This window comes from Taurulus bubalis, assembly GCF_910589615.1.
Source record: "Taurulus bubalis genome assembly, chromosome: 6".
Taxonomy (NCBI): Eukaryota; Metazoa; Chordata; class Actinopteri; order Perciformes; family Cottidae; genus Taurulus; species Taurulus bubalis.
In genome coordinates, this window is record NC_136594.1 from 21,798,417 (window position 1) to 21,820,910 (window position 22,494).

At 43.9% G+C, this 22,494-nt stretch overlaps 2 protein-coding genes across 2 annotated transcripts in view; both read right to left on the reverse strand.

Annotated features, from left to right (window-relative positions):
• Positions 1 to 1,469: 1,469 nt before the first annotated feature.
• On the reverse strand, positions 1,470 to 11,069 carry map2k7 (mitogen-activated protein kinase kinase 7; the record flags this gene model as incomplete). The annotated part of the gene is made up of 12 exons (XM_079219684.1): positions 1,470 to 1,613; positions 1,721 to 1,766; positions 2,132 to 2,274; positions 2,828 to 2,908; positions 3,332 to 3,511; positions 3,601 to 3,708; positions 3,892 to 4,011; positions 4,746 to 4,859; positions 6,069 to 6,135; positions 6,679 to 6,823; positions 9,271 to 9,318; positions 10,946 to 11,069. The coding sequence occupies 12 exons, from the start codon at positions 11,067 to 11,069 to the stop codon at positions 1,470 to 1,472; spliced, it is 1,320 nt and encodes a 439-aa protein (XP_079075810.1).
• Positions 11,070 to 12,786: 1,717 nt separating this feature from the next.
• Positions 12,787 to 22,494, reverse strand: part of pkn1a (protein kinase N1a) — a gene marked incomplete at its 5' end in the record, with an annotated part of 17,541 nt that continues 7,833 nt past the window's right edge. The window contains 17 exons of the mRNA XM_079219097.1: positions 12,787 to 14,463; positions 14,591 to 14,671; positions 14,809 to 14,916; positions 15,827 to 15,969; positions 16,081 to 16,157; positions 16,273 to 16,335; positions 16,795 to 16,971; positions 17,203 to 17,294; positions 17,689 to 17,761; positions 18,050 to 18,129; positions 18,757 to 18,841; positions 19,076 to 19,211; positions 20,113 to 20,188; positions 20,567 to 20,710; positions 20,828 to 20,937; positions 21,324 to 21,518; positions 22,262 to 22,475. Of these exons, the coding sequence (XP_079075223.1) occupies positions 14,260 to 14,463; positions 14,591 to 14,671; positions 14,809 to 14,916; positions 15,827 to 15,969; positions 16,081 to 16,157; positions 16,273 to 16,335; positions 16,795 to 16,971; positions 17,203 to 17,294; positions 17,689 to 17,761; positions 18,050 to 18,129; positions 18,757 to 18,841; positions 19,076 to 19,211; positions 20,113 to 20,188; positions 20,567 to 20,710; positions 20,828 to 20,937; positions 21,324 to 21,518; positions 22,262 to 22,475 (2,058 nt within the window). The 3' untranslated portion in view covers positions 12,787 to 14,259. The remainder of the gene's footprint in view (positions 14,464 to 14,590; positions 14,672 to 14,808; positions 14,917 to 15,826; positions 15,970 to 16,080; positions 16,158 to 16,272; positions 16,336 to 16,794; positions 16,972 to 17,202; positions 17,295 to 17,688; positions 17,762 to 18,049; positions 18,130 to 18,756; positions 18,842 to 19,075; positions 19,212 to 20,112; positions 20,189 to 20,566; positions 20,711 to 20,827; positions 20,938 to 21,323; positions 21,519 to 22,261; positions 22,476 to 22,494) is intronic.

A 22,494-nucleotide genomic window follows, 5' to 3' on the forward strand; every position in this document is an offset into this window, starting at 1 on the left:
TAACCCATGGACTCTGGAATTTTTTTTCCAAATGAATGATTAATTACAAAAACATTTAGGAGATGATTAGCGATTGGGGGAGGGGATTGCAATTGTTACTTGCAGCCCTGGAAAAAGTAAATAATTACTTTACAATAGGCCGAATAGACTATAAAGAGTAAAAACGTAAGACAACAGACTGACGCGTGCGGCCAGATCTGACGTAGTAGTTTGAGACCCCGGCTCTAAAAACACCAACACGTGCTTTAAGACCGCTCCTCGATGTCTGAAGCGAGTCTAAATTCTTGGCCTCCGCCGACAACAACCTAAACTTTGGTCTGTAACGCCGTGGAGCACTAATCACACTCAACAGCAGAGGCAGACAGAGAGTAAAGAAAAGCTCCACAGGTAGTAAGATCTACTCCATGTATATTCTTTGTACAAGATTAGTTCTGTCTTCTCAATGAAAAAAAAACACTGCTCCCATTTTTACCTGCAGCCTGGCTCTCGTTTCTCACACTATTAACGGCTTCTCCAGCTCCCAAATGCTCATCAACAAGAGTACGACTCCCTTCTTCTACTTGCTCCGCTTTTCTCTCCCACACTGCTAGAAAGAGTCTCCTCCTTTCTAACACATCGTTATTCTCTTCCTAGTATCCCTCCATCTCTTTTAGTACATCTACGTCTGAACACAAAAACAAAACCATGAACGAAGCTAGAATGCAACACTAATTTTTTTGTAAGTCTTTTTCATCGTGTTTTTCCCAATTGTGCAGCTGCTAAATACAATGATGGTATTCTAAAGCTATTTCAGTTAAAAGTTAATGAGAGTTACTACCCTTGCATGTTAAAAATGAAGCACAGCCAATAGATTAATACATAACGGTGTGTGTGTAACGGGTGTAGTGTGACGGTGAATAAACTACGAGGAACGATACACTTATTAAAACCAACCAGTGACTGTGTCTTGATATTTATCCATACACACGCGCACAAAAACACACACACACACGTATTCAGCCTGAGAATGTGTGATAGGAGAAACACCTGAAGAAGCATAATTGTTGTGTCCTCCTCAACGTTTATGCTAAAGTAGTTGTTCCAGTGTGTAGCGACTACGCTGTCGACTAATCCAACGGCTTGGATCAATGCTTGAGACGGACAAACTAGACGGGTGACAAACTAGTGACGAGGTGACAGAAATGTGGAAACGCATACGAGATACACACACAGTTTGTGACGTGAAGCTACACCCCCCCCCTCCCTCCCTCGTCTGTCTGTCCAGATTCAACACACTGATTAACGGAACCAGTGCCATCCATCTATCAGTTCTCTCCTCTGTGGGCTCTTCAGGTTCTCCGGTGGACAGATGGGCAGGCGGGCTGGGGCGAACGCTCGGCTTAGCTGCCGACGCTAGGCTAGACTAGGACAGACTGACAAAGCCTGGCAAAGACTAGCGTCTGGCTAAGCTAGCGGCGGGTTGCGCTAGGCTACCTACTGAAGAGCGAGTGGAGCTGGTGCTGATGGCTGTAACACTGGCTGCTGCGAGGCGACTCGGTGCGCTCCATCACCGCCTGGAACCAACCGGCCACGTCCACGTCCAGCACCTCGTACCGGCGGATGAAACTATGCTCCTGGACGAGGGAGACAGACACGGAGGCGGTTTAGTCACATTTCTCCTTCGGGTAATTCTGGTGAATCTCATCGGATCGTTTGTTGCTCAGTATAACTGGTTTCTTACCAGCAGCTGGTGGTATTTTGGCCTTTTTCTGTGATCCTTTGTGAGGCTGTGAATATTAAACGATACATTTTAGGGCAAGGCAACTTTGTTTATAAAACATTTCTTGACAGGTTAATTCAATGTGATTTACATTAAAGTGCAGACAGCAACAGTGACTCAAGACTAAAATACATCAAATCAATAAAAAATACCCACCATCCAAGAGGCATTGACCAACATGCACACACATAGTAGCTTATCATGAGATTGAAGAAATATGTTTAATCTTGAATTTTGACAGATCTCAGGTCATCATGGAGTTAGTTCCAGAGAAGAAGTCTAAAGTAGCTCAAAGCACCGAGATCTTTTTCTATATGGAGTCCGAATACCCCCACCTGATGACCTGAGGAGCTCTGACTGATTCGTACTCACCAGTCTTTGACGAAGGACTGGAAGTCGAGGGAGAAGCCCATGCCGAGAGGCAGCAGAGGAGGATCTTCCTGCAGCACTTTGGTCAGAACCTCAAAGTCTGTCTTGCAGTTCTTGTAGGGAAACTGTCCTGTGGCCAGCTCCACCTAGAGGACACAAGGAGCCATTAACGTCCAGCGTCATCGACAGCAAAGCAGCTTCTTCCTGTATGCTTATAACGAACAGTGCATAAGGCCACGTCTCTCCCACAGATGTATTTAATACAGAACAATAGTAATAATAACAGATAATTAGCTCTTTTTTTTACGTTTATAACCATTTATGTTCAGTGCATGTTCTGTATTTCTCTTCTCAAACTTGAGAGGCTGCTGATCTCAGGTCTGCTGTGGCTCTGTGTCATCAGATTAGCACTCATGTCTCTCTTCACAGCTTTGAAGTAACTAGATGAAGCTCCGACTGCAAATTCAAATGAGGCAAAACCTCCCTGGCCTCAAAAACAATGCTTTGTCATTGTGAACGCTGGTCTGAGGTCAGTGCATCAGAGCACCACGCTGACTCCGTTTACACTGTGCGCGTCAGACAGCAACCTAATATCACACACACCAACTGTTCAGCTGCTGCTTCTGTATCTTACGGCGCATCCACGTGATATTGACGTTCATGCAAGTACACTTTCTTCACGGTCATAAAATGTTTTACCAGAGAGATGCCAAGGCTCCACACGTCTGCTCGGATGTCATAGTCCGGTTTGGTGGGATCTGGAGGGTCTATTCTCTCAGGCTGCAAGAAGACGAGATCAGGCAACACTCGGTTACGGTGATCTGTGTGTGTGTGTTTTTACAGGGTTCATACACATTTTGACCAATGGATTTCCATGACTTTAAACCAAATTTCCATGACCAAACATTTAAACTAACTGAGAATTCCAAAGCATACAGTAAACATTAAACAACACAAATAAATAAGACAGTAGTTTGATGAAAGAATAAACATTTATAGATAGAGCGTATCCCTGCTTACATTTTGACCGTCTTTCTGCTAAAAGCATATTAATTATTTAAAACTCAGCGTAAATGAACGACATGAACATAACAAATTTCCAGGACTTTTCCAAAACTTTTAGGATTTGGGGACTTTTCCAGGTTTTTCATGACCGTAAGAACCCTGTATTTGGGATTTGCGTTTTTTATGTCTTTCACTCACCGCCATGTAGGCAGCACAGCCGGCGCTGCGGGTCTTGGCCTTGGAGTCGACGAGGCGTCCGCTGATGCCGAAGTCGCACAGTTTGATCTGACCTTTCTCGTCCAGGAGGATGTTGGAGGGTTTGACGTCCCGGTGGATGACACCGTGTTTCTCTTTCAGGTACAGCAGCGCCTTCACTATCTGGAGCGGAGACACAACACACGATAAAAATATGGAGAACAAAAAACAGTCAAGTGAGCAGTGTCGCATTTTGTGTTTCAGCCACTTACTGCCACTGTCATCTTTCCAAGGATTCGCTCTGGGATGGGCCCCTGGATTCTCTTCTTCAGCTTCTCCGCACACGTTCCCATCAGCTCCATGGCGATGAAGACATCCGTCTGCACACGTATACAACACACATACACATCCAGCTTTTAGCGGTTCAGTTCGGGAGGCCCCACAGGGGAGTTTACTGACATGTAAGAGTAAAGGCAGTCCCATTGCATTGCGCAACACTAAACCCAAGGCTGGCTGCAGTTTGTTTAAAAAAGTGCTTGTGTATGTATTTTGGGGACACCCACGCTGGTAACTATGGCGCCGTAGCACTGGATGATGTACGGGCAGTCATGACTCTTCAGCACCACGTCCAGGTCCATCAGGATCCTTTTGTTCTCGTCCTTGTTTCCAGTGCGGCGCATTTGCTGGTGAGAGAAACAAGCAATTAGAAAATCACAAAACAAAGACTCCTCGGGTGAGCCGACTGACTGCCTAGTTGTTAAACAACTCGGACGGCTACAATTAAGTCATCTCCTAAATAGGAGGGTCGTTATGTGGGGTTATTACTGCCACTGTGTTGGTAAATTATTCACAATTAGAGCACAACAGAAAATCAGAGCGCTAAGCCGTGGTTAGCGTCGAGCTCCTGCTGTTTGTTTTATATAAATAACTACAATAGGTACACAATGCTCATTAAGGAGAGTTGTGGCCCTCCAAATGATCTACCTGTCAAAGACAACTTAAATACACTCCTTACACACTATAGCAGCTTACAAGGAATGTCAAGATGGGTTCAATTCATTTAAATAAAGCCATCTAGGTCTTCCCAAACCAAATGTTGTGAAAGACACAGTTCTGTACAGAGCCCATCAAACACAATACTAAAAGGAGGAGCTTCAAACTGAAAGCGACATTATTTAGGTACTATGGTTTAATGTAGATTGTTTTCATCATTGTTGAGGCCTGTCTTTTATCTCTGGGTTATGTATCCACTGGGTTATACCCATGTGGATCCTACAAACAACAAACGTATCACATGGGTACAAAACATTTTGGTCCCATTGAGTCTAAAGCTAAGCTGTGCATTTGTTCTCTTTGCTTCTCATCTCAGATGTTAGTGGGTATGTCAGAGGAAAGGACGTGCTGATAAACTTCTTACTTTGACAGCGATGACATGGCCGGTCTTCTTGAATCGCACTTTGAAGACCTGCCCACAGGTCCCGCTGCCGATCTCCCCCTCACTGATCAGGTCCGTCACCTCCGCTGGATACCGCTGTGGACGACAACACAAGACTTTGGATCATGCTGAATATATCTTTTTTTCTGGTTTCTATGCAAACACTCCGGGCTGAAAATAGATGAGGCCAGTTCAGATTTTCTGCTTCGTGAGGCAACAGTAAACCCCTCTGGCTCATTCAGTAATAAATGTTTTGACGAGTAATTAAGCTGCTGCCCCATTGGCCACGTCTCAGAATACCAGCAACACAGTGGGACGATGCTTTGTATAAATTAAATCATCGTGCGACTGAGATGCTGCGAGTGGCGTCTCATCGAGCGCCTGATGCAGCGAACCCTCTGGGCTAATGAGAGGAAGTAAAAACAATCAGCGATGATGAGTCACACTGTTTTCTCAACCATCTTCAAACCCTGATTGGCATGGACTGTGGTACTGGGCCTGAAGGCTGGAGGGAGAAAAACTAAATGGTTCAACCCATAGTTAAGCACTATTTTATCTTGGCAGATGAAAACAACACATCTCACTGTTTCAGTGTTTATAATGTTCTGGTCGTTGTCAAAGAGAGAATAATGTTGTTGTCCTTGACAGATTCTTTGCTCTCCTCAAAGACCCTTCAAGATGTGTGCTTTTAGAGGGTTTTAACCTTGACAGGGTTTAACAATACACACTATCTGCTTGTTAATCATAGTGAAAAAGATTATTTCTGAACACTGAGGAGAACACACTGTTTAAAAAATCCCTCTGGAAAGAAACTTTTTCCAACTGTCAACAAGTTTCTTTCCCTCGTCCATCGGCTCCTGATGAAAATATGAATCTTTCCACACAACTCAAAAATATAAAAGTTATTTCCTACAAGGCACTGTAGTTTCTAGCAAACAGGTGTAGTGTAGCGCGTATATTTGTTGGGGACTATTTTCAGCTGTGGATTAATACACACTTAACTCTGTTGGGAGCATTTACAGCAGCAGAGTAGCAGAGTATGTGGGACTGATTCAAAATAAACTACAGTGCCCGTGTTCGTCGTCATGAAGGAACACGTCACCCTGTGCAACAACGCGGCACATGTACGCGTCTTTCATAGATGTTGGACAACAACAGAGATAAATGGCACGGAGGAATACGATTCATCAGACTGGCAAATATCAAATATCCCCTGCCTCATGACCTCTCATGTAATGCAGCACATGGCACTCGCATTTCCAGGCGAGAGAAACTCGACATGCGTCGTCACGTGTCACATCTCACCTGACCGTCGATCTTCAGATAACCCGTCTGTTTCATGATCTCCTGCAGTTTCTGGTCGATCTCTGCACTGTGGACACGAAACACAATCACACACAATGTGAGGGAGCGGAACGATACGCAAAGTAAGTTTCAGTGTGACACACACACCCACCCCTCTCCAGAGTTTGTGTGTTGCTGTGTCTTGGTTCATGTTTATGGCAGAGCCTTTTGTGTGTGTGTGTGTGTATATGTATATGTATATATATATATATATATATAAGATCACTGTGACTGTATTGTCTCTCCATGTTTACATTCATACTTAAACGTTGCTTTATTTACATTTTTCAAATCACATAGTTGTAATTTACTCATTTAGAGTCACAATACTAATTATATTCATTCATTCTACTTAAAAACAAAAAAGTTATTAATTCTAAATGAAAAATCCATTGAATATTCTTTTAAAAAAAAAAATTCCCCTTATCTCACAACAGCAGTAAGTCATTTAATTCTATCCTGTATAGCTATTTTCAACCAAAGGAGGCGTTTACTTAAACCACAAACACAATATGTGAACACGGTTCCTCAGTGATGACGCTCAGATGAACATCCGCACGGGTCCACATACTTCTCTAAGCTCTTCTGCAGGGCGTACGGAGGCGTGGGCAGGGTGAGCATGTGTCGCGGGCGGCTGGGGTAAGGGTGGTGCTGAGGCGAGCTCTCTGAAGACGATGATCGGCTGCCTCCATCGTTGGCCAGTGGCAGCTGGAGGGCTGTGGGGGACATCGCACATTAGAAACAGAGCGGAGAACAGAACGAATGGCAGAGTACGTTTGTCGCCCGAGACCAGCATGCCAGAAGGTGTAAGATGACTGGTTTTATTCATGCATTCACTGACTCCACCGTTTAGTGGCTTAAAGCTGTTGTGCACCAAAAGGGGATCATGTGTTATTATTTGTGCTTTATTACATTTGTTCGACACATCTCAATGTGCTCTTTGAGTGAGTGAGCTTTCTGAAATCTTCACACTTTGTGTCTCATGAGTAAAAGATTTGTTGTAAAATACCAGACTGAATATGATTTAGACTGAATTTGAGTTCCGATGAGACACCAAGAGAAACTGGCCTCGAAGAGTTCTTCCACTACAGCCCCGCTATCTACACCCTGCATAGAATATCACAGCCGTATGAACTTGCTTTTGTTTTTTGCCGATGTCCCGACCTGACAATAAAACAAACAGGACGGTTGTCTCAAAGCAGAAGCGACACCGTTCTCAGGCAGCGAGGGATGGCACAGGGTGAGGTAAAGTAGACGACCACAGACTGTCTTTAGAGGAGAACTAAGGTTTATGAATACACGGGTTGTCTTTCCTTAGCTGCGGCCAATGGTTTTATTATTTATGATAGCATTGTACACATGCAGATTGTAACCATTGGTCAAAGCTGGATCAGGAAGCCAATCTGTGAAATGTAATCGGTTTGGGTATTAATTCTGCAATTTACGTTTGGCTAAGCTGGCTATTTCTTTTTCATCTAGATCATAATTTAACTTCTTGTATTTTCTTCTTTGCGGTGTTCCCGTGCTCCCAGATGTCAGAGATTTATTTCGCCAAGTACAATGTTATCAGAACCAACGGCTGCAACAATGAAAATAAAACCCAAGTTGTACAAATGTAGCCAACATTATCCACACAGAGCCACTCGGCCTAATTGATATTGCAACATGGCTTTAAAACCCTGGTCAACACTGACAGTTGTAGGTCCCGTTCTACGTGCGTAGACTGAGAAGTCTAAATCATGCATTCAAGGACATGTTAAAACTCAGCCGACCTTGTAATAATCAGGTGTACGTGCAAGCAAGCACCGGCTCGTTTTCAAATGGAGAACAATTTCAGGTCGACAATCTAAAGTAGTATTGGCGCCGAGCTGGCGCGCAACCAAAATGCTCAGAAAATGAACGCTACGTGTGAGAGGAGTTTAAATACCTACTTATTAACAATTTTCAGCAGTTTGGAAAACACGTAGAGGACAATGCGGCTGTTATCATTAACATTATTATAGTTTTTTTTGGTCGCAGAAGGCTGGCAGCTCTTCTGAGTCACCTGTGGACGGATCAGCCTGCAAGGGGAGATTCAGTTAGTGGAGGGGAGGAGGGGTTAGTGTGGAGAGGAAGAACGACTCAGGCAGTCTTTGGCACAGGCCGCATCTCCAGAGTTCGGCTGGCTCCAGACGGACGACGGACGTGAGGACAGACGGGCATACGGAGAGACACACAAACACATAGATTCTTGCAGGCACCGCCTCCAGCTCACACAGTGCTGCTGCAAAAGGAAGGAGTAGGGGGGGATGCCAGACGACGGATAACAGCCAAACAACATCAAACGGAGAGAAAAGGAGAAATTCGGCCAAAACTGCATAGCACAGACTAAGTCGGACAGTCGGTCAGTCAGACTCGGACAGGAAGCCCTCAGTCGCCACATGAAAGAAAAGGAGGGAGAAAGAGCGACCGGAGTGTTCACGGCACTCCTGCAGACGGACCAGTGGGGATGCTGGATTAGAGGCCGTGTCGGACAAAACGCAACCCAAAACATCGTGTCGTGCAGTAAAAGCGTGCATGCACCGTGACGCTCTGCCTCCAGCAAAACAAAGGTTAATCATCAGACACACGTCCACACGCACACACACTGTGAACATCAACGCACACCAACACTGCCCTGCCACTGGCACCGACACACACACTGACAAGAGAGGTGTCAGAGTGGAAAGATGGAGAGAGGACGTGACTTGAGGGGAGGATGGACATGACAGATGGGCTTAAATATCAGGACTGGTTTCACAGACGTGGGTTTAACTTCTACATCAGTGGGGGTTCTCACGTATCAGATAATGGTGTGAGATTAAGAATAAGAAACCAAGTTGTAAGTAATGTTTATGCTGTCATGTTCAAGGTTGTGGTTAATACACTTTTTTTTTAAGACTATTAATTAGACTGGATGTAAGAAACATGCATAAAAGTCTTAAAAAGACAAACGTGAGCAAATAAAGGAAACCCAACTCTTGAAAATGTAGGGAACTGGCTGGGTTTATCTTTGATGGGATTCAAAAAATAAGATATACAGAGATAAGGGAGGTGCAGAAACGAGGGACAGGTTTTGGGAGGTGGGTTTAGGGAGGGAGAAAGAGAGGTGCAGTGGCAGAGAGAGCGATGGATTCAATGATACCTGCACGCTGGGAAGGGGCTGGAGCAGGACTGAGCTGGATCACGATGACTAGACGGAGGGAAAAAGATATACACACACACACACACGCATATTACTGCACTGTTCTGCTGAGAGGACCACACACACACACACACACACACACACACATATACACGCACGCTCCATCATATAACAAATAGGGAAGAAAAAAATAAAAACACTTTCTTCTTTATCAGTCCCTTTTTCTCATCACACAGAAATAAAACACTGGTATATGAGTGGTGCACATTAGAGGATAAGTGCCTTCTCTATTCTATCTTTTTCTCATCGTCAATAAATCCTTTGAAAAGACCAAAATCAACAAAGCGCTAGTGCGTCTTTCAAATACTTCCCACAACCACGTCTGCGGCATGAAGCCCCATGCCCACTGGTTGCGAGTGAAGTGGTGAATCCTTAAAAGCAGGTCACAAACATATTGTTGTAATTAAGAAAATGATGCTCAGTTATTTCCTCAAACAGCAGTGCACTGGAGCTTTTAGTGAACGTTACTCAAACAGAAGCACCTATTTTTTTGCAGATTAATGCACATTTGGCGCCCTAATGAGTATTTGTAGCCGCCGTATGGTGCACATCAGCTGAAATAGACTGCAGTGCCCATGTTTACTGTAATGAATAGATGAGGACTATTCCCACGATTAGTTGACAATGACCAAAATACAGAATAGAACCACCCTTTCCTTTTTTCGTTATTTTGCCCTAAACAGAAAAGGGAAAGAAGCTGGTTTGGGGTGCACGTCTTTCAAACTCTCCTGCGATGGGATAATAATAAGTGATGCTGTGCAGGAAAGAATGATCCCTGACCGGTCAGTGACTGAAGAGGGCTGTGTTCGTGTGGTGGGAAGATGATAACGAGCAGTCTGTCTGTTTTATTCATACATGTCAGGCAGCAGGGAGGCTGCAGACCCTCAAGCTGGACTAGTCAGACTGGAGAGACTTGTCTCCTCCAGACGGTTCAAGGGCCCAAAGTCACACCATCTTATTACAACACGCACTTCACAATAACTGAACCACGACACTAAGTGAGCAGCAGGCTGGAATCGAACCACCGACTGGGAAGTGGTCGTTCGTGTAGCAACGTAACCAACGCGTTTGTTGAACGTTAACCGGATCCAACAGCTCCCACGAGCCAGCGGCTGTTTTCTCAAGGGTCAAAGCTGGTAGTAGGAGGGGAAATACATGACTTTGCCGCAGGAGTCACGCGCAACCCCGCTGCTCAATAGTGAGGTGAACCTGCACACGAGCCGTGGATAAATGTCCCCTCCGAGGGGGCTCGCGAGCAGCCGGACTGCCGGGGCCTGAAGCTGGCTATCAGTCCGGCTGCTAGCGCGTTAGCTCGTTTGACAGGACGGAGACACGGAGCAGGTTTCGGGACGCGAATGCCCGCGAGACACCTCATGACAGCACGTCATTTTTATTTTATCCGTTTCGCTTTACTCCCTCTGGAGAAGACACCGCTCGTTAAGTCGGTAATGTGACGGTGAAACGGGAGCGAGTGAGCGGAGTCGGTGTTTGTTTATGTAGCTAGCCTGTTAGCACGTCGGAGCTAGCAGCCCCTCCTCTCCCTCCGCCTCTCCGATCTTTCCCCCCGCTATTCTGCCCGTTACCGTCTCCCCGGTAACCCCCGGTGGACACTCACTGGGCCTCGGGCGTGTTCGCTGCGGACTCATGTCGATGTTGAGGTCGATTCTCCGGCGAGAGTCTTCATTTTCCAGCTTTAGTTTCTCCTCGATCCGCGACAGCCTCTGCTCCAGCGACGACATCTTGAAAAATGGAGCACTATGTAGCTCCCAGCAGAGCTCTCGACTCCCCTCTGTGGCGGGATGGACCAGCGGCTCGCGCTGAGGCTGGCGGCACGTGACCGCGTTAAACCCAAAACAACAGACCTCAACGGTTATTCCTGATGACATACAGGTGGGGTTATTATTGAGCCAGAGTCTGCAGATGATCATTAAAAAGGTCCAGGCAGATTCAGCTTTAGTTGTGGACTAAATACTCTCAACTCTACTTACTCAGTCGTTCTGGAGCTTTCAACCGTGTCACTGTCCTCATCATGCAATAGTTTGCTCAGTCCAAACAATAAACGACATGCAACACGCAAAAGTCGATCTCAACTAATTTTATTGTATTATATATGTTGAGTATTTTCCATACTTTATAGTTTTGTTTACTCTGTAAATTGCTTCCCGCTGCCACAAACAAATCCCCCCCAATACAGCATATATCCATCTATCTATAGCCAACTCAAGGTCCACCTACTTGCTTGTTCTGGGGCTTTCAAACTACATCACATGGTCTTCCTCATCATGAGATTAAGAGCAGATGTGGTAGGCTCAGTTTTCATGGATTGCAGATGACAAAACTTAAAATCATGTGAAGTGTAAACATTGCCGGTTTAGTGGCAACTGAGCCAATCCCATTTGCTGAAGAAGAGCATGCGTTTCGGTTGAAAGCTCCAGGATAATGCGAGTAAGTAAACCTTGAGTTGAGTTTGTTTGTTGACCTCAGGAGAGTACTTTGATATGATGCATTGCACCATGGGAAAGTAAATGGGTGTCCAATAAAGCTGAAACAATGACAATCATTGATGAAAAATTAATCAATTGATGATTAATTAGCCAAAAACGCTCTGGTTCCAGCCTCTAAAATGTGACAATTTGCTGCCTCTCTGTTATATATTATAGACCTGTGCTGAAGACATTTTGACAAAGCACAGATGTAAATAATCAAATAAAAGGCTGAATTCCATTTAGCTGCTTCAGTTTCGGGGTCCTGGTATTGTGCATGTCACACATGTGAATATCATCTTTTAATATTCTCACAGTAGAGCGTCATTTTATAATTTTTCCTCCCCTGAGAAGTTTTAGAAACGTTTTCTCAGAAATATGTCTTTTGCTGGTGGGAGCAGACATTTATAAAAGGGATATATACAGAGGGTCTCTTGTTTTTTTCACAATTTTTTTTTTTTTTATACCTTTCAACTAAAATAAAATGAGACTCTCCTTCCTCCGTGTCCTGTAATTATGAATGACATAACCATACAAAGTGTACACACACACCTGTACACTATCATTGACAGAACATGCTAACACCAATGCTCGGGTCGCAAAGGCTTAATAACGTTAAGGAAGTTCAACGTGGACAGAACTAGGCTGTGATCGTTTAATAAGACCTTTACAAAGATGCTGGTACTTTTGGGAATTTGCACCTGATGTCCTTTATAGATTTTTAAGATGCTTTATGTTGTATTATGTGCCGTCATACACGGTTTATGGCGTTCTCTTGATTGTTATTCCACACAATTAAAAAAAAGATAAGAACGAAATCATCACAATGTTGAATTATTGCAGACCATTTTTTTTGGACTTCCCTTTCTGGTATCCGAAATCCGTTTCTTTGGTTTGAATGAACGCTCCCAAACACTTGACAACAGACAGAATATTCACTCCAGGTTTTCTTTATAAAATAAGTCATCTCCTCACAGGGTTTTGTATTGTCATACACAAGATAAGTAAAATCCACACCATCATACAAACAGCTTGACGACAAACCTCTCCTCTACTCACAGATGGTAAAGTGGGACAGAAGTTTATGGAGCACCCGGTTTCAAATGATATTGTCCATTTAGAAATGTATTGCCAACAGAACTTGGATCTAAAGTTGCCCTCACTGCAGCAAGCTGCGTTTGTGGCTCCAAAATAACTACGATATCGATCTGTTTCGGCAGAAACAAAGATGAATTCATCTCTGTGATGGAAACTGTTGGTGGCTTAAGTCCTTAAAACAGACACTAAAACAACCGTTGGAGACAGTGTTTGTTGGGTTTAAAGTCAGATAAAAAATGATCTTGGAGGGAAATTACTTAATGTTCACAAAACGTTCCAAGCACGACGACAACTGGATGAACACGTTTCAAACAGACATCGTAATGTTACTCGTACAGCAATTCTTTAGTGTTTTTGTTTTCCCCCCCCCAATTATAAAAAGAGTGAAATACCGTAACTTGCTTGCCACGTAGCTTTTATGCTGATAGTTGTGATTCTGTGTTGGCTACACCTGTTTTATATCAAACTGTGTGTAACGTCCAGATATCCAATTCAAACGTCCGTGGTGGGTATCGAATAATGCACCGAGGAAGCGACCGTCATAAAATATGACTCCTTTACAAATCGCTTTTGTAACGCTTGTGGCACAAATTAAAATCCGAGCAGCGCACATTTTTAAAAAGTAGTTGGTAGAGGTCCAAAGATAAGTAAGAAAGTGTTTTTTTTTTTACCCCATAGGTAACTATTAATTCGCCTGGCAACAGTCAGCATGACTGACAGTGGTCATAATCAACACAGGCTGCTGGAAAAGGTGAGAGTACAAATTCACTTTAAATGTGACGTCACCGTTTCCACTCTCACGAGCCGATCCTCTGGTTTTCCTGCATCGTCCTGCTGCTGTATACAAAGGGCCACACGATGAAAACAAAATTCTTTTCTCTGGATCAAATACAAATGTAAGGCATTAGTACGAGTGGCCTTGAAACAACCCCCACCCCCCTCATAAAAACTAAACATTTAACATCTCCTCCTCACAGCTGCTCATGATTACACCGACACATAAGACGATGGGAGGAGGCATTTTAAAGGCTAATGTTTGTAAAGATACACAAGTCACTGGTGTGTTGTACAATGAATGGGGGGGCGCCTTTGTTTGTCCAACATTTCACCCCGTCGGCTATCTGTCCGTGCTTTTATTTTCTCAGTCCTCCATCTTTAAAACCTAGCAGACACACAAACACACACACCCCAGAGACCGACTGCCTCCGGCTTCTCTGCATTCATTCACAGTGTAAAATCGACGGCAGACACTCAGTCAGCGGACATTCGGTTGAGACCATCGATGAAAACCGCCGCGAGGCCTTTCAAAAGCGGAACGTTCCTCTCGGGTCCGTGAGCCCCCGGCCCACTAGCAGAGGTCAGAGACGTAGTCAAAGTCCCGGAAGCTGTCCTGGTCTTTGCGGGAGAGCACGCGGGGCTCACGTGGCGGCGTGAGCGCCGCCGCTTCGGTGGTGAACTCCTCGTCGAAGTTGCTGACGTCTTCCTTGCCGACAATGGAGGGGACGAAGGGAGGGGGCGCCTTCCTTTGCAGCAACGCCTCCCAGTCCACGTTCTGGAGGAGACGGATAAATAATGAGAAGTAAAGCTTAGTAAACACCGTCTTTCACCTCATCCACACTACACATACTCCTCCCCACCCGTATATGTATTTAAAAAAAAGCACAAAACAGTGTACTTACTCTGAAAAATGGCTGCTTTTTCACTTCTTCTGCATCCTTTTCACCAGATCCCAGTCTTCTCTCTGGGTTCCTCCTCAACAGCTGCTCATGAAAACACACACACGCGTTGATAATTAATAATAATAAATGTTTCGTGTGTACGCAGTGTTCATGGGTGATGAATTTAGCAAGAGGAGGTGACATTGTGTCTTTGGGTATTCATGTGCGAGTATTCTTACCCTCCTCATGATGCCGATGGCCTCTGTGGACAGGAAGCGTGGATAGCGGACTTCATCATTCACAATGCTGTCAAACACCTCCTCTTCATCATCTCCTGGGAATGGAGACTAACAAACAAACAAACACACCAGAGTCAACATGTTGTTATTGATTGTTAACATCCAGATCTCTTTGCAAAAAGGAGTAGGAATATAAATAAACTATGACTGAAGAAATTCAGTGCACTTTGCAATAAGATTAATTCTTATATTTACAGATTTTCAGGTCGTATCTACTTGTTCATTCATCAATGTACTTTTACTCTTGCCTAGTGTTGAGTATGATATATATGGTATTTCCAGCAGGGATACTCAACCTGCTTTGCCCAGAGGCCACTTTTGCAAAATGACAGGAGGCCACTTAATAAATATTAACATGAATAATATTATCAGATATAATGAATACTCTTTCTTCTTTGAAATTATTTATATTCATTAACTGACTTAACTTGGCACATGATTGACACAATCAGATATTCTACTGTATTTACTAACAGCTGCAAGTGCATTTTAGGTGTAAATGGTTTGGTTACATCTAAAAAAGGTTTAAAAACCATTAACCCTCCAGTTACTTAAATGTTGGAATGATTCATAAAACCAGGCGGAGGTTTTGGGGAATCCTGCTCTTTCTTTTAGGCTCTTTGGCACCTTATTTACATTAAAAGTTCAAAACAAATTACCGTTTTAAATCAATTTATTTTCATGGTGAATCAGAAAATGGTCGGCGAGCCACTAGGCAATAAGTTAAGGATAACACGTTTACAGTAACAGGAAAAAACACATGGAGACAGTGGTATGACAATGATAAAAGTTCCCCATGTCAGATCTGAACGAGAGACACTGCGGTAACGTGATACCAAATTAATTCTAAACCCCGAAAACTAACCAGTTTGTAATTTTAACTCAGACAAAGCTTCCTTCCGCTGTCACCACATAGAGTGTCAGAACGTTGTGTATGCGAGTGTGTACTTGATCTCACCTCTCCCACCAACATTTCGTAGATGAGGACCCCGAGCCCCCACCAGTCTACTGCCCGGGTGTAGGATGTATCCGTTAGGACCTCTGGGGCCAAGAACTCTGGAGTCCCACAGAAGGTACTGGTCCGGTCCCCAAAGCCCATTCCTACAGACACGAGGCAGAAACATGAAACAGTTTGTGGCTTTTAGAATTATTATCATTATTTAAAACATTTTTTTTTTAAATGAGCCCTTCTGTCAGAAACATCATCTCCACCTTCTTTACACAATCCAAAGTCAGCGATCTTCACATAACCGTCGGTGTCTAGCAGCAGGTTGTCGAGCTTGAGGTCTCTGAAAGAGAAAGAACATTAAATATGTAGCTGAGCATTCTTAGCAAGCTTCTCCATCAGGCTGAACAGACTTTAATGGATAGGTGAGGAAACCGGTTTGTGCGGGCTGCACTTACCTGTACACAATCTTGTGGTCGTGGAGGAACTGAAGTCCAAGAACTACGCAGGCCGCATAAAACCTAAAGTCAAACCAAAGCAACATTATTACTAACCTGCAATGAAAGGGAATGCACTTCAATACAATACACGGTTTAAGTCTTATATAACAACACTTGCATGCCCACATGTACATTGACACAGATTTTGGTCTCTGATCGTTCGTCACGTTTACACTGGCCACAAAAAGATCTCTCTCTCTAATATGATTCAAAAGTTAAAAAAAGGGGACAAAATGTATTGTAAATACAAAAGGTCTCATATCGACAAATTAAGTGCATATAATGCAAACTTAAAATCATTTTAGTATCAAATGCCCTTTAAAATTTTTCTTTGGTTAAAAACTCTTTGTGTACTTTGAGATGTAAAGAAATTCACAAGCTATCGAGGCATTACAGGATATACAAAGTGTGTTTACAGACCCACTTATCACAGTCATCAAGGCTCCATGTAGCATTTTCTCAAACACACATGTTACGTACACGGCTCGCGGCTCGGTGAAGACGTCTGTGTGGATGTGCATCATCAGGTCGCCTCCAGCTGTGTACTCCATAACAAAACACACGTGCTCCGGAGTCTGGAAGCACGCAAACAGGTTGACCAGGAAGGGATGGTGCGACAGGTTCACGACCTCAAAGATGCGCTTCTCGCACATTAAACTGCAGGAGGAAGGAGGATGCAGAGGCAAAATAAAATGGAGAGAAAAATGAAGGATTGTGGGGAGGAGCGCAGAAAGATTGGAGAGAAAAATAAGAGTTTTTATTTTGGGTTGATGAGACATGCACACTCATCCCTCAGAAGAACTGTAATTATTGAGATTCAAGAGTTTCCGGCATTACAAAAAAAACAGCAACCAATCACAAACACAGAGTTAAAAAAACAACACACACCTTTCCACCTCATCCCGAGCAACAATATCTCCTTTCTTCAGCGCTTTGATGGCATACATCGTGCCCGTCTTCTTGTACTCTGACAACAACACCTGGAGACAAACGCATGCAGCAACAACTCAGTTTCAAAATGTGCACGACCCGTATAAAGTGAACTACGGGTTTCTAGATATACAAATTCATGAGGAGTTGCAATAAAAAGCATCCAAAAAGGCTTTTTGCAAATTGTCAAGACAGTTTACTGGTTGTGACGGTATGATCAAATCCCTTAATGCAGTAACGGCTCAAAACGAGCCCGTTCTGCTCCTTGTTCATCAAGTGCATAGATGTGTGCTCATTCAATTAAAAGAACTCCCTTCTTTATTTCTTCCTTGTGTTGTTACTGATCTGTGTGGTAAACCGGTAACGTTTTGTATTCCAAGTTAAAAAGTTCATTAATACAAATATCTATATATTTTTTTAAACAAGCCATTTGTCAAACTGTACCTTCCCAAAGTGTCCCCTGCCCAACACAGCAATCAGCCGGAAGTCCTGGAGGGACAGAGGACCTTTCCTCTGTCTACTGGAGAGACGGACACACAGTGAGCAGGAACATTTAGAGTAAATACCAAAGTACCGAGAACAAGATTAAAAGTCATAAACAGCTCAGAGTACATGACATATCAAAATGTGCAAAGTGAAAACAACTTATACAGACAAGAATAGCATACAAAGAAGAATATAAACACACAATAGCAGACTAAACGGGCAGTGTGACAGTGATTATAGTAAAATATATACATATAATGTGGATAAGATACAAAAAATAAACGCACAAAGATACATTGCTTATGTTGCATGTGTGTACCTGCCAACAGATGGGGTTCGGACAGGGCACTCGGGGGTGAGGTCTGGGGGGGAGAAGGGCTCGATGACGGGCAGTCGGTCCTGAGGAGGGCCATGCGAGGGAAGGGACACGAAGGAAAAAGACAGATAATGGAAGTCAAGAGACACGATGGTGGTTTCATGACGGACGAGACACACAAGCAGCCTTTCGGGGAGCAGGGTTCCCTTTCTGTCTGTCTGGGACGACTCGCAGGCCTTCCCGAAAGAGAGCCGCGTCGTTGCCAACTGGTCGTGTGAGGGTTGAAGACACTACGCGGGCTTACTTTCATCACACGACCGTCTTCAACTGCCGCCAGGCGTCCATGCTGTGTTCTGAGCCACTTATGTACTGATGAGCGCCAAGTTGGAAATTCCAAGTTGCATTCGCAACACAGATGTGGGCATGAGCACTAATTAACTTATAATAACTCTGACATGAACGCAGCATTATGGAACAGCTCTTTTTTGGAGAGCATCTAATGATTTCTTCAAACTCATCTGAACAATTTTCTTAAATTACTTTAGATCAACACATCTTGCCAGTTTCAAAATAAAAGTCCCAACTTCACCTAAATTGTAATTAGATTATGTATTATTACACTATTTACTGATTAAATTGACCACACACACAACCCCACACACAACCCCACACACACTCTCCCGGGCTTCCTCTCCCTCAGTCTGTCTCACCGGGGTGTGTCCGTCCGCGTCTTTCTTGTAATCGCCTCTTATCGGAGAGTCGCTGTCCAAACTCAACTTCTCCACCGAGACCTCCCTGAAAAAAGAATTCACACAGACGCAAACAGACCAACACGGCGATGCACACCGACAAAAATGGAAAGGGACAAGCACAAGAGGGTAGTTAGATGAGGGTCAGAGAAAGCATCACATGCTTTGTACTTTTCCAGGAAACAGAAGGAAAAAGGTTTGAGGAATGCTGCGTTTGATGATGGCTATCAAACGCAGGTGTGTGTGTGTGTGTGATTGTGTGTGTCTATGAGTGTCTCACCCGGCGTTGAGTGTTAGGCTGTGTGCGTTGGGACTGTAGGTTCCTGAGTTGTTGACAGTGGGAATGGCGTTTCGAAGCAGCCTCACCCACGTCCCGATGTCCACGTTCATCTGACGAGCTCGAAGGAACGCCTTGCCTGGAAACACGTGAACAGACACACAGCAGTCAGTGATGTCATCAGTGATGTCTGGCCGGGAAGATCATGACACTTTCTCTAAGGAGGTTCAGGCGAACTGTGTAGATCGCTCAGATTACTTTGACTATTTATTTTCCTGGACTCGTTGCCAATCTTTCTTTCACCAAAACATTTTAACATCACTCTCTGAACATGAACATCTTTTTGACTTTTATCTCTGTACATCATTTTGTGAGTTTTTGCCCATTCCCTGTTCAAAACATATATTATCGAGATTATTTTGATGTTATATTGTAAAATAGATTATATATTTCTGTCTTTTCAGTAATACAGTTTGAATTCCTTGGATGTGAATACAATATGGCAATAAGATTCAATGAAACTGATTTTTCTTCCTTGATTGCTTTTCAGTTACTAGAAATCTTAAAAAGGTAAAACAATTCCCAAGGGACTTCCCAATAGTCAGGGATACACATGAAATTAAATCATATTCCAAAACCTCATTGACCTCCATAAAGAAAGCAAATAGTCCTTTAAATTGTCTAGGTTTTGGATGAATTGTTTCTAGTAATTTCTCCTTCCTGCGGTTTTTAATATCTCTGCTCTACATCTCATTTCAGCGAAGGGCTTCCTATCCTCTTTGTTTCTGCTTCATAAATAAAGTTGTCATCATCATGAAGAAACAAGATGATTCCTTCACCACTAGATGGTGCTGTGGTCTAAAAGAAAATATGCCCTGAGGAACAAAAGAGTTTCTCTTCTTTTGGTTATGTTCATTCTCTCAATAGGATAAAGTTTCAGTACAACTGCTGTTCGTTCATTTCAAAAGGACGATTATGTGAACTGCACAAAAAAATAGAGTTATTATTCCCAAATTCAGCATATTCTTCTGTTTCCTCACCATGTTGCTTAGAAAATATCTTCTTCTGCCTCCGGAGACGAGGAACTCTATCAATGACCGGGTTGAAGAAGGTCACCTGTACATCACACATCACACACACACACACACACACACACACGTGAAACATGGAAACTACACATCCACATTTTACTTTCAGACATCACTCAGTCGATTGAACCTTTCAAGTATATCAAAGCACTGCAGTGTTTTTCAGCACAGGTGCATGTGACAGCTGTGTGTGTGTGTGTGTGTGTGTGTGTGTGTGTGTGTGTGTGTGTGTGTGTGTGTGTGTGTGTGTGTGTGTGTGTGTGTGTGTGTGTGTGTGTAGATGGCCATATTTGAATATCTTTGTCCATCCACCTTTGTGTCCCCGCTGTCCCCGTTCCACATTTCTTTGTTCCAGTTTTTGTCAAGGAGTGAGTGAGTGAGTGAATGTATGTGTGTGTTTGTGTACCTCAGCCAGCAGCAGGCCCTGAGGCTCCAGCTCCAGCTGAACGCTGTGTTTCTGGTTGTCTAGGAACTCCTCCAGCTTCAGGTACTTCAGAGCACACAACGAGCGGTAGTCCTTCCAGTAGACTGCAATCTCCATCTCCCTCGACTGAAACATACACAAACACACAAGGCACCCAACGGTGACAACAGCAGCGGCAGTTTTACTAAATGGATGATTAAATGCACTCAATGCGATTATGGGTGTGTGTTTGTGTGTACTGACCCTTTCCAGCTCCACAGTGAAGGTCAGATCCCAAGCCTGCTCTCCCACAGTCTTCCAGGGCGTCTGGCCCACCACACTGTTATCCAGCTTCAGCACAGCGCTCACCTCAGCTGCGCACACACAGGCAGCACGTTACATTCCTATTCAGAACCTGGCACTTTAGCCCTGAGCACTAAAAAAACAACATGATAGCTACCGTATGCTCACGATGCAAAGTATTGATTAATGATCGTCATTAATTTCCTTGGGGAAAGTGCAGGACAAAAAGCTGGCTGTAAATGGTCAGCTCAGGCTGTTGAAGCAATTCTGCTCAATTTGCTGATGTTGCTGCGCCATTATGTGTGAGCACTGACCCACAGTACCTAACCTCCCCAACCTAAAGTGACCTTGTCCGTAATTTATTATAGATTTGCTATATTGTGCCAACAGTTTGTTTGACATTATTTGTGATTAAGAAAAAAATAAAACCCACACACACAGTCATACATCCACTTACACGAGAGCTCGTCTGTCTTGCTGGGTGTCTTCCCGCTGACCGAGCCGCTCCGGCCGTAGAGTCCCTTGCTGCCTCTCATGAAGGACCGGGTGTCTCCGGGGCTGTAGCAGGGCAGCATGACAACTATCCCTTTATTGCGACCTGGGACCACCTCCAACAACCCCACGCAGCCCAGCACCTGCACCTGTAAGGTACCTGGAGACAGAGGGGGACCATTCAGGTACAACCGACGAAAGGCAAAAAAACACCCAGAGGCCAAATGAATACATTTGTGTAAATTAAAGACAGAAAAAACTTTTTCCCCTCCATACTTTTTGCCACATGAATGCATTGCCTTCAGGGAACTGAATGTCTTTGTACACGCACAATGGCTCTTCTTCTACTGTTCAGAGATGCGTGTGAAAGATGTATAAAACCGATCAAAGGGGGTAAATGTGTGTTTTTCTTTTCAACACAGGATAACCACATTGCCACAAAAAAAGACCAAATGCTAAATGTTCCTTTGCACTGTAGCGATCCTTTGAGGTTCAAATGAGCTGCGTTTACTACTGCAGAGTTTTGTCCCTACAGTTTACTAGTTGTGTTGTCAATACCAAATACATGTCTTTGTAGTACCACTGTGTAGCATTACCCATATTATATTATATTATATTATATTATAACCAGAACATTTACACAGCAATCCATGATTTTGAAACCAGGTAAAAGTGGACAAATTCATTTTTCTTTTGTTGTTGAAAAAGTCTCTTTAGTCATTTTAAATGTTCTCTTCATTTAGAGAGAAAACCTCATCGTCCCACCTGATTTAGTTTACCAGGGTAAACAGTTAACAGGTGTTGACATGCTAACACTGTGAGCATGTCAACACCCACGTCTTACATGCTTTACTCTCGTGGCGTGAGCTCGCTCGACATGGTCTTGGGTTTCGTGATAATTACCAGTGAGAGGTGAGGGCTTGTTGAGCGTGCTGTACTGGTTGTGGTGGTAAGGGGCGCCATGGCGAGAGCTGAAGATCGGGGAGGAGGCCTGGACGAGCTCCTCCTTGATGACACTGGCCTTGGGGTGGTCCTCTGGCAGCTCCGCCAGACGATGGTCCAGAGAGTCCCTCAGCAGGTCCAGGCGCTGAGACGCCTCGCTCAGACGAGACTGCGCCTACAGAGCATCAACAAAG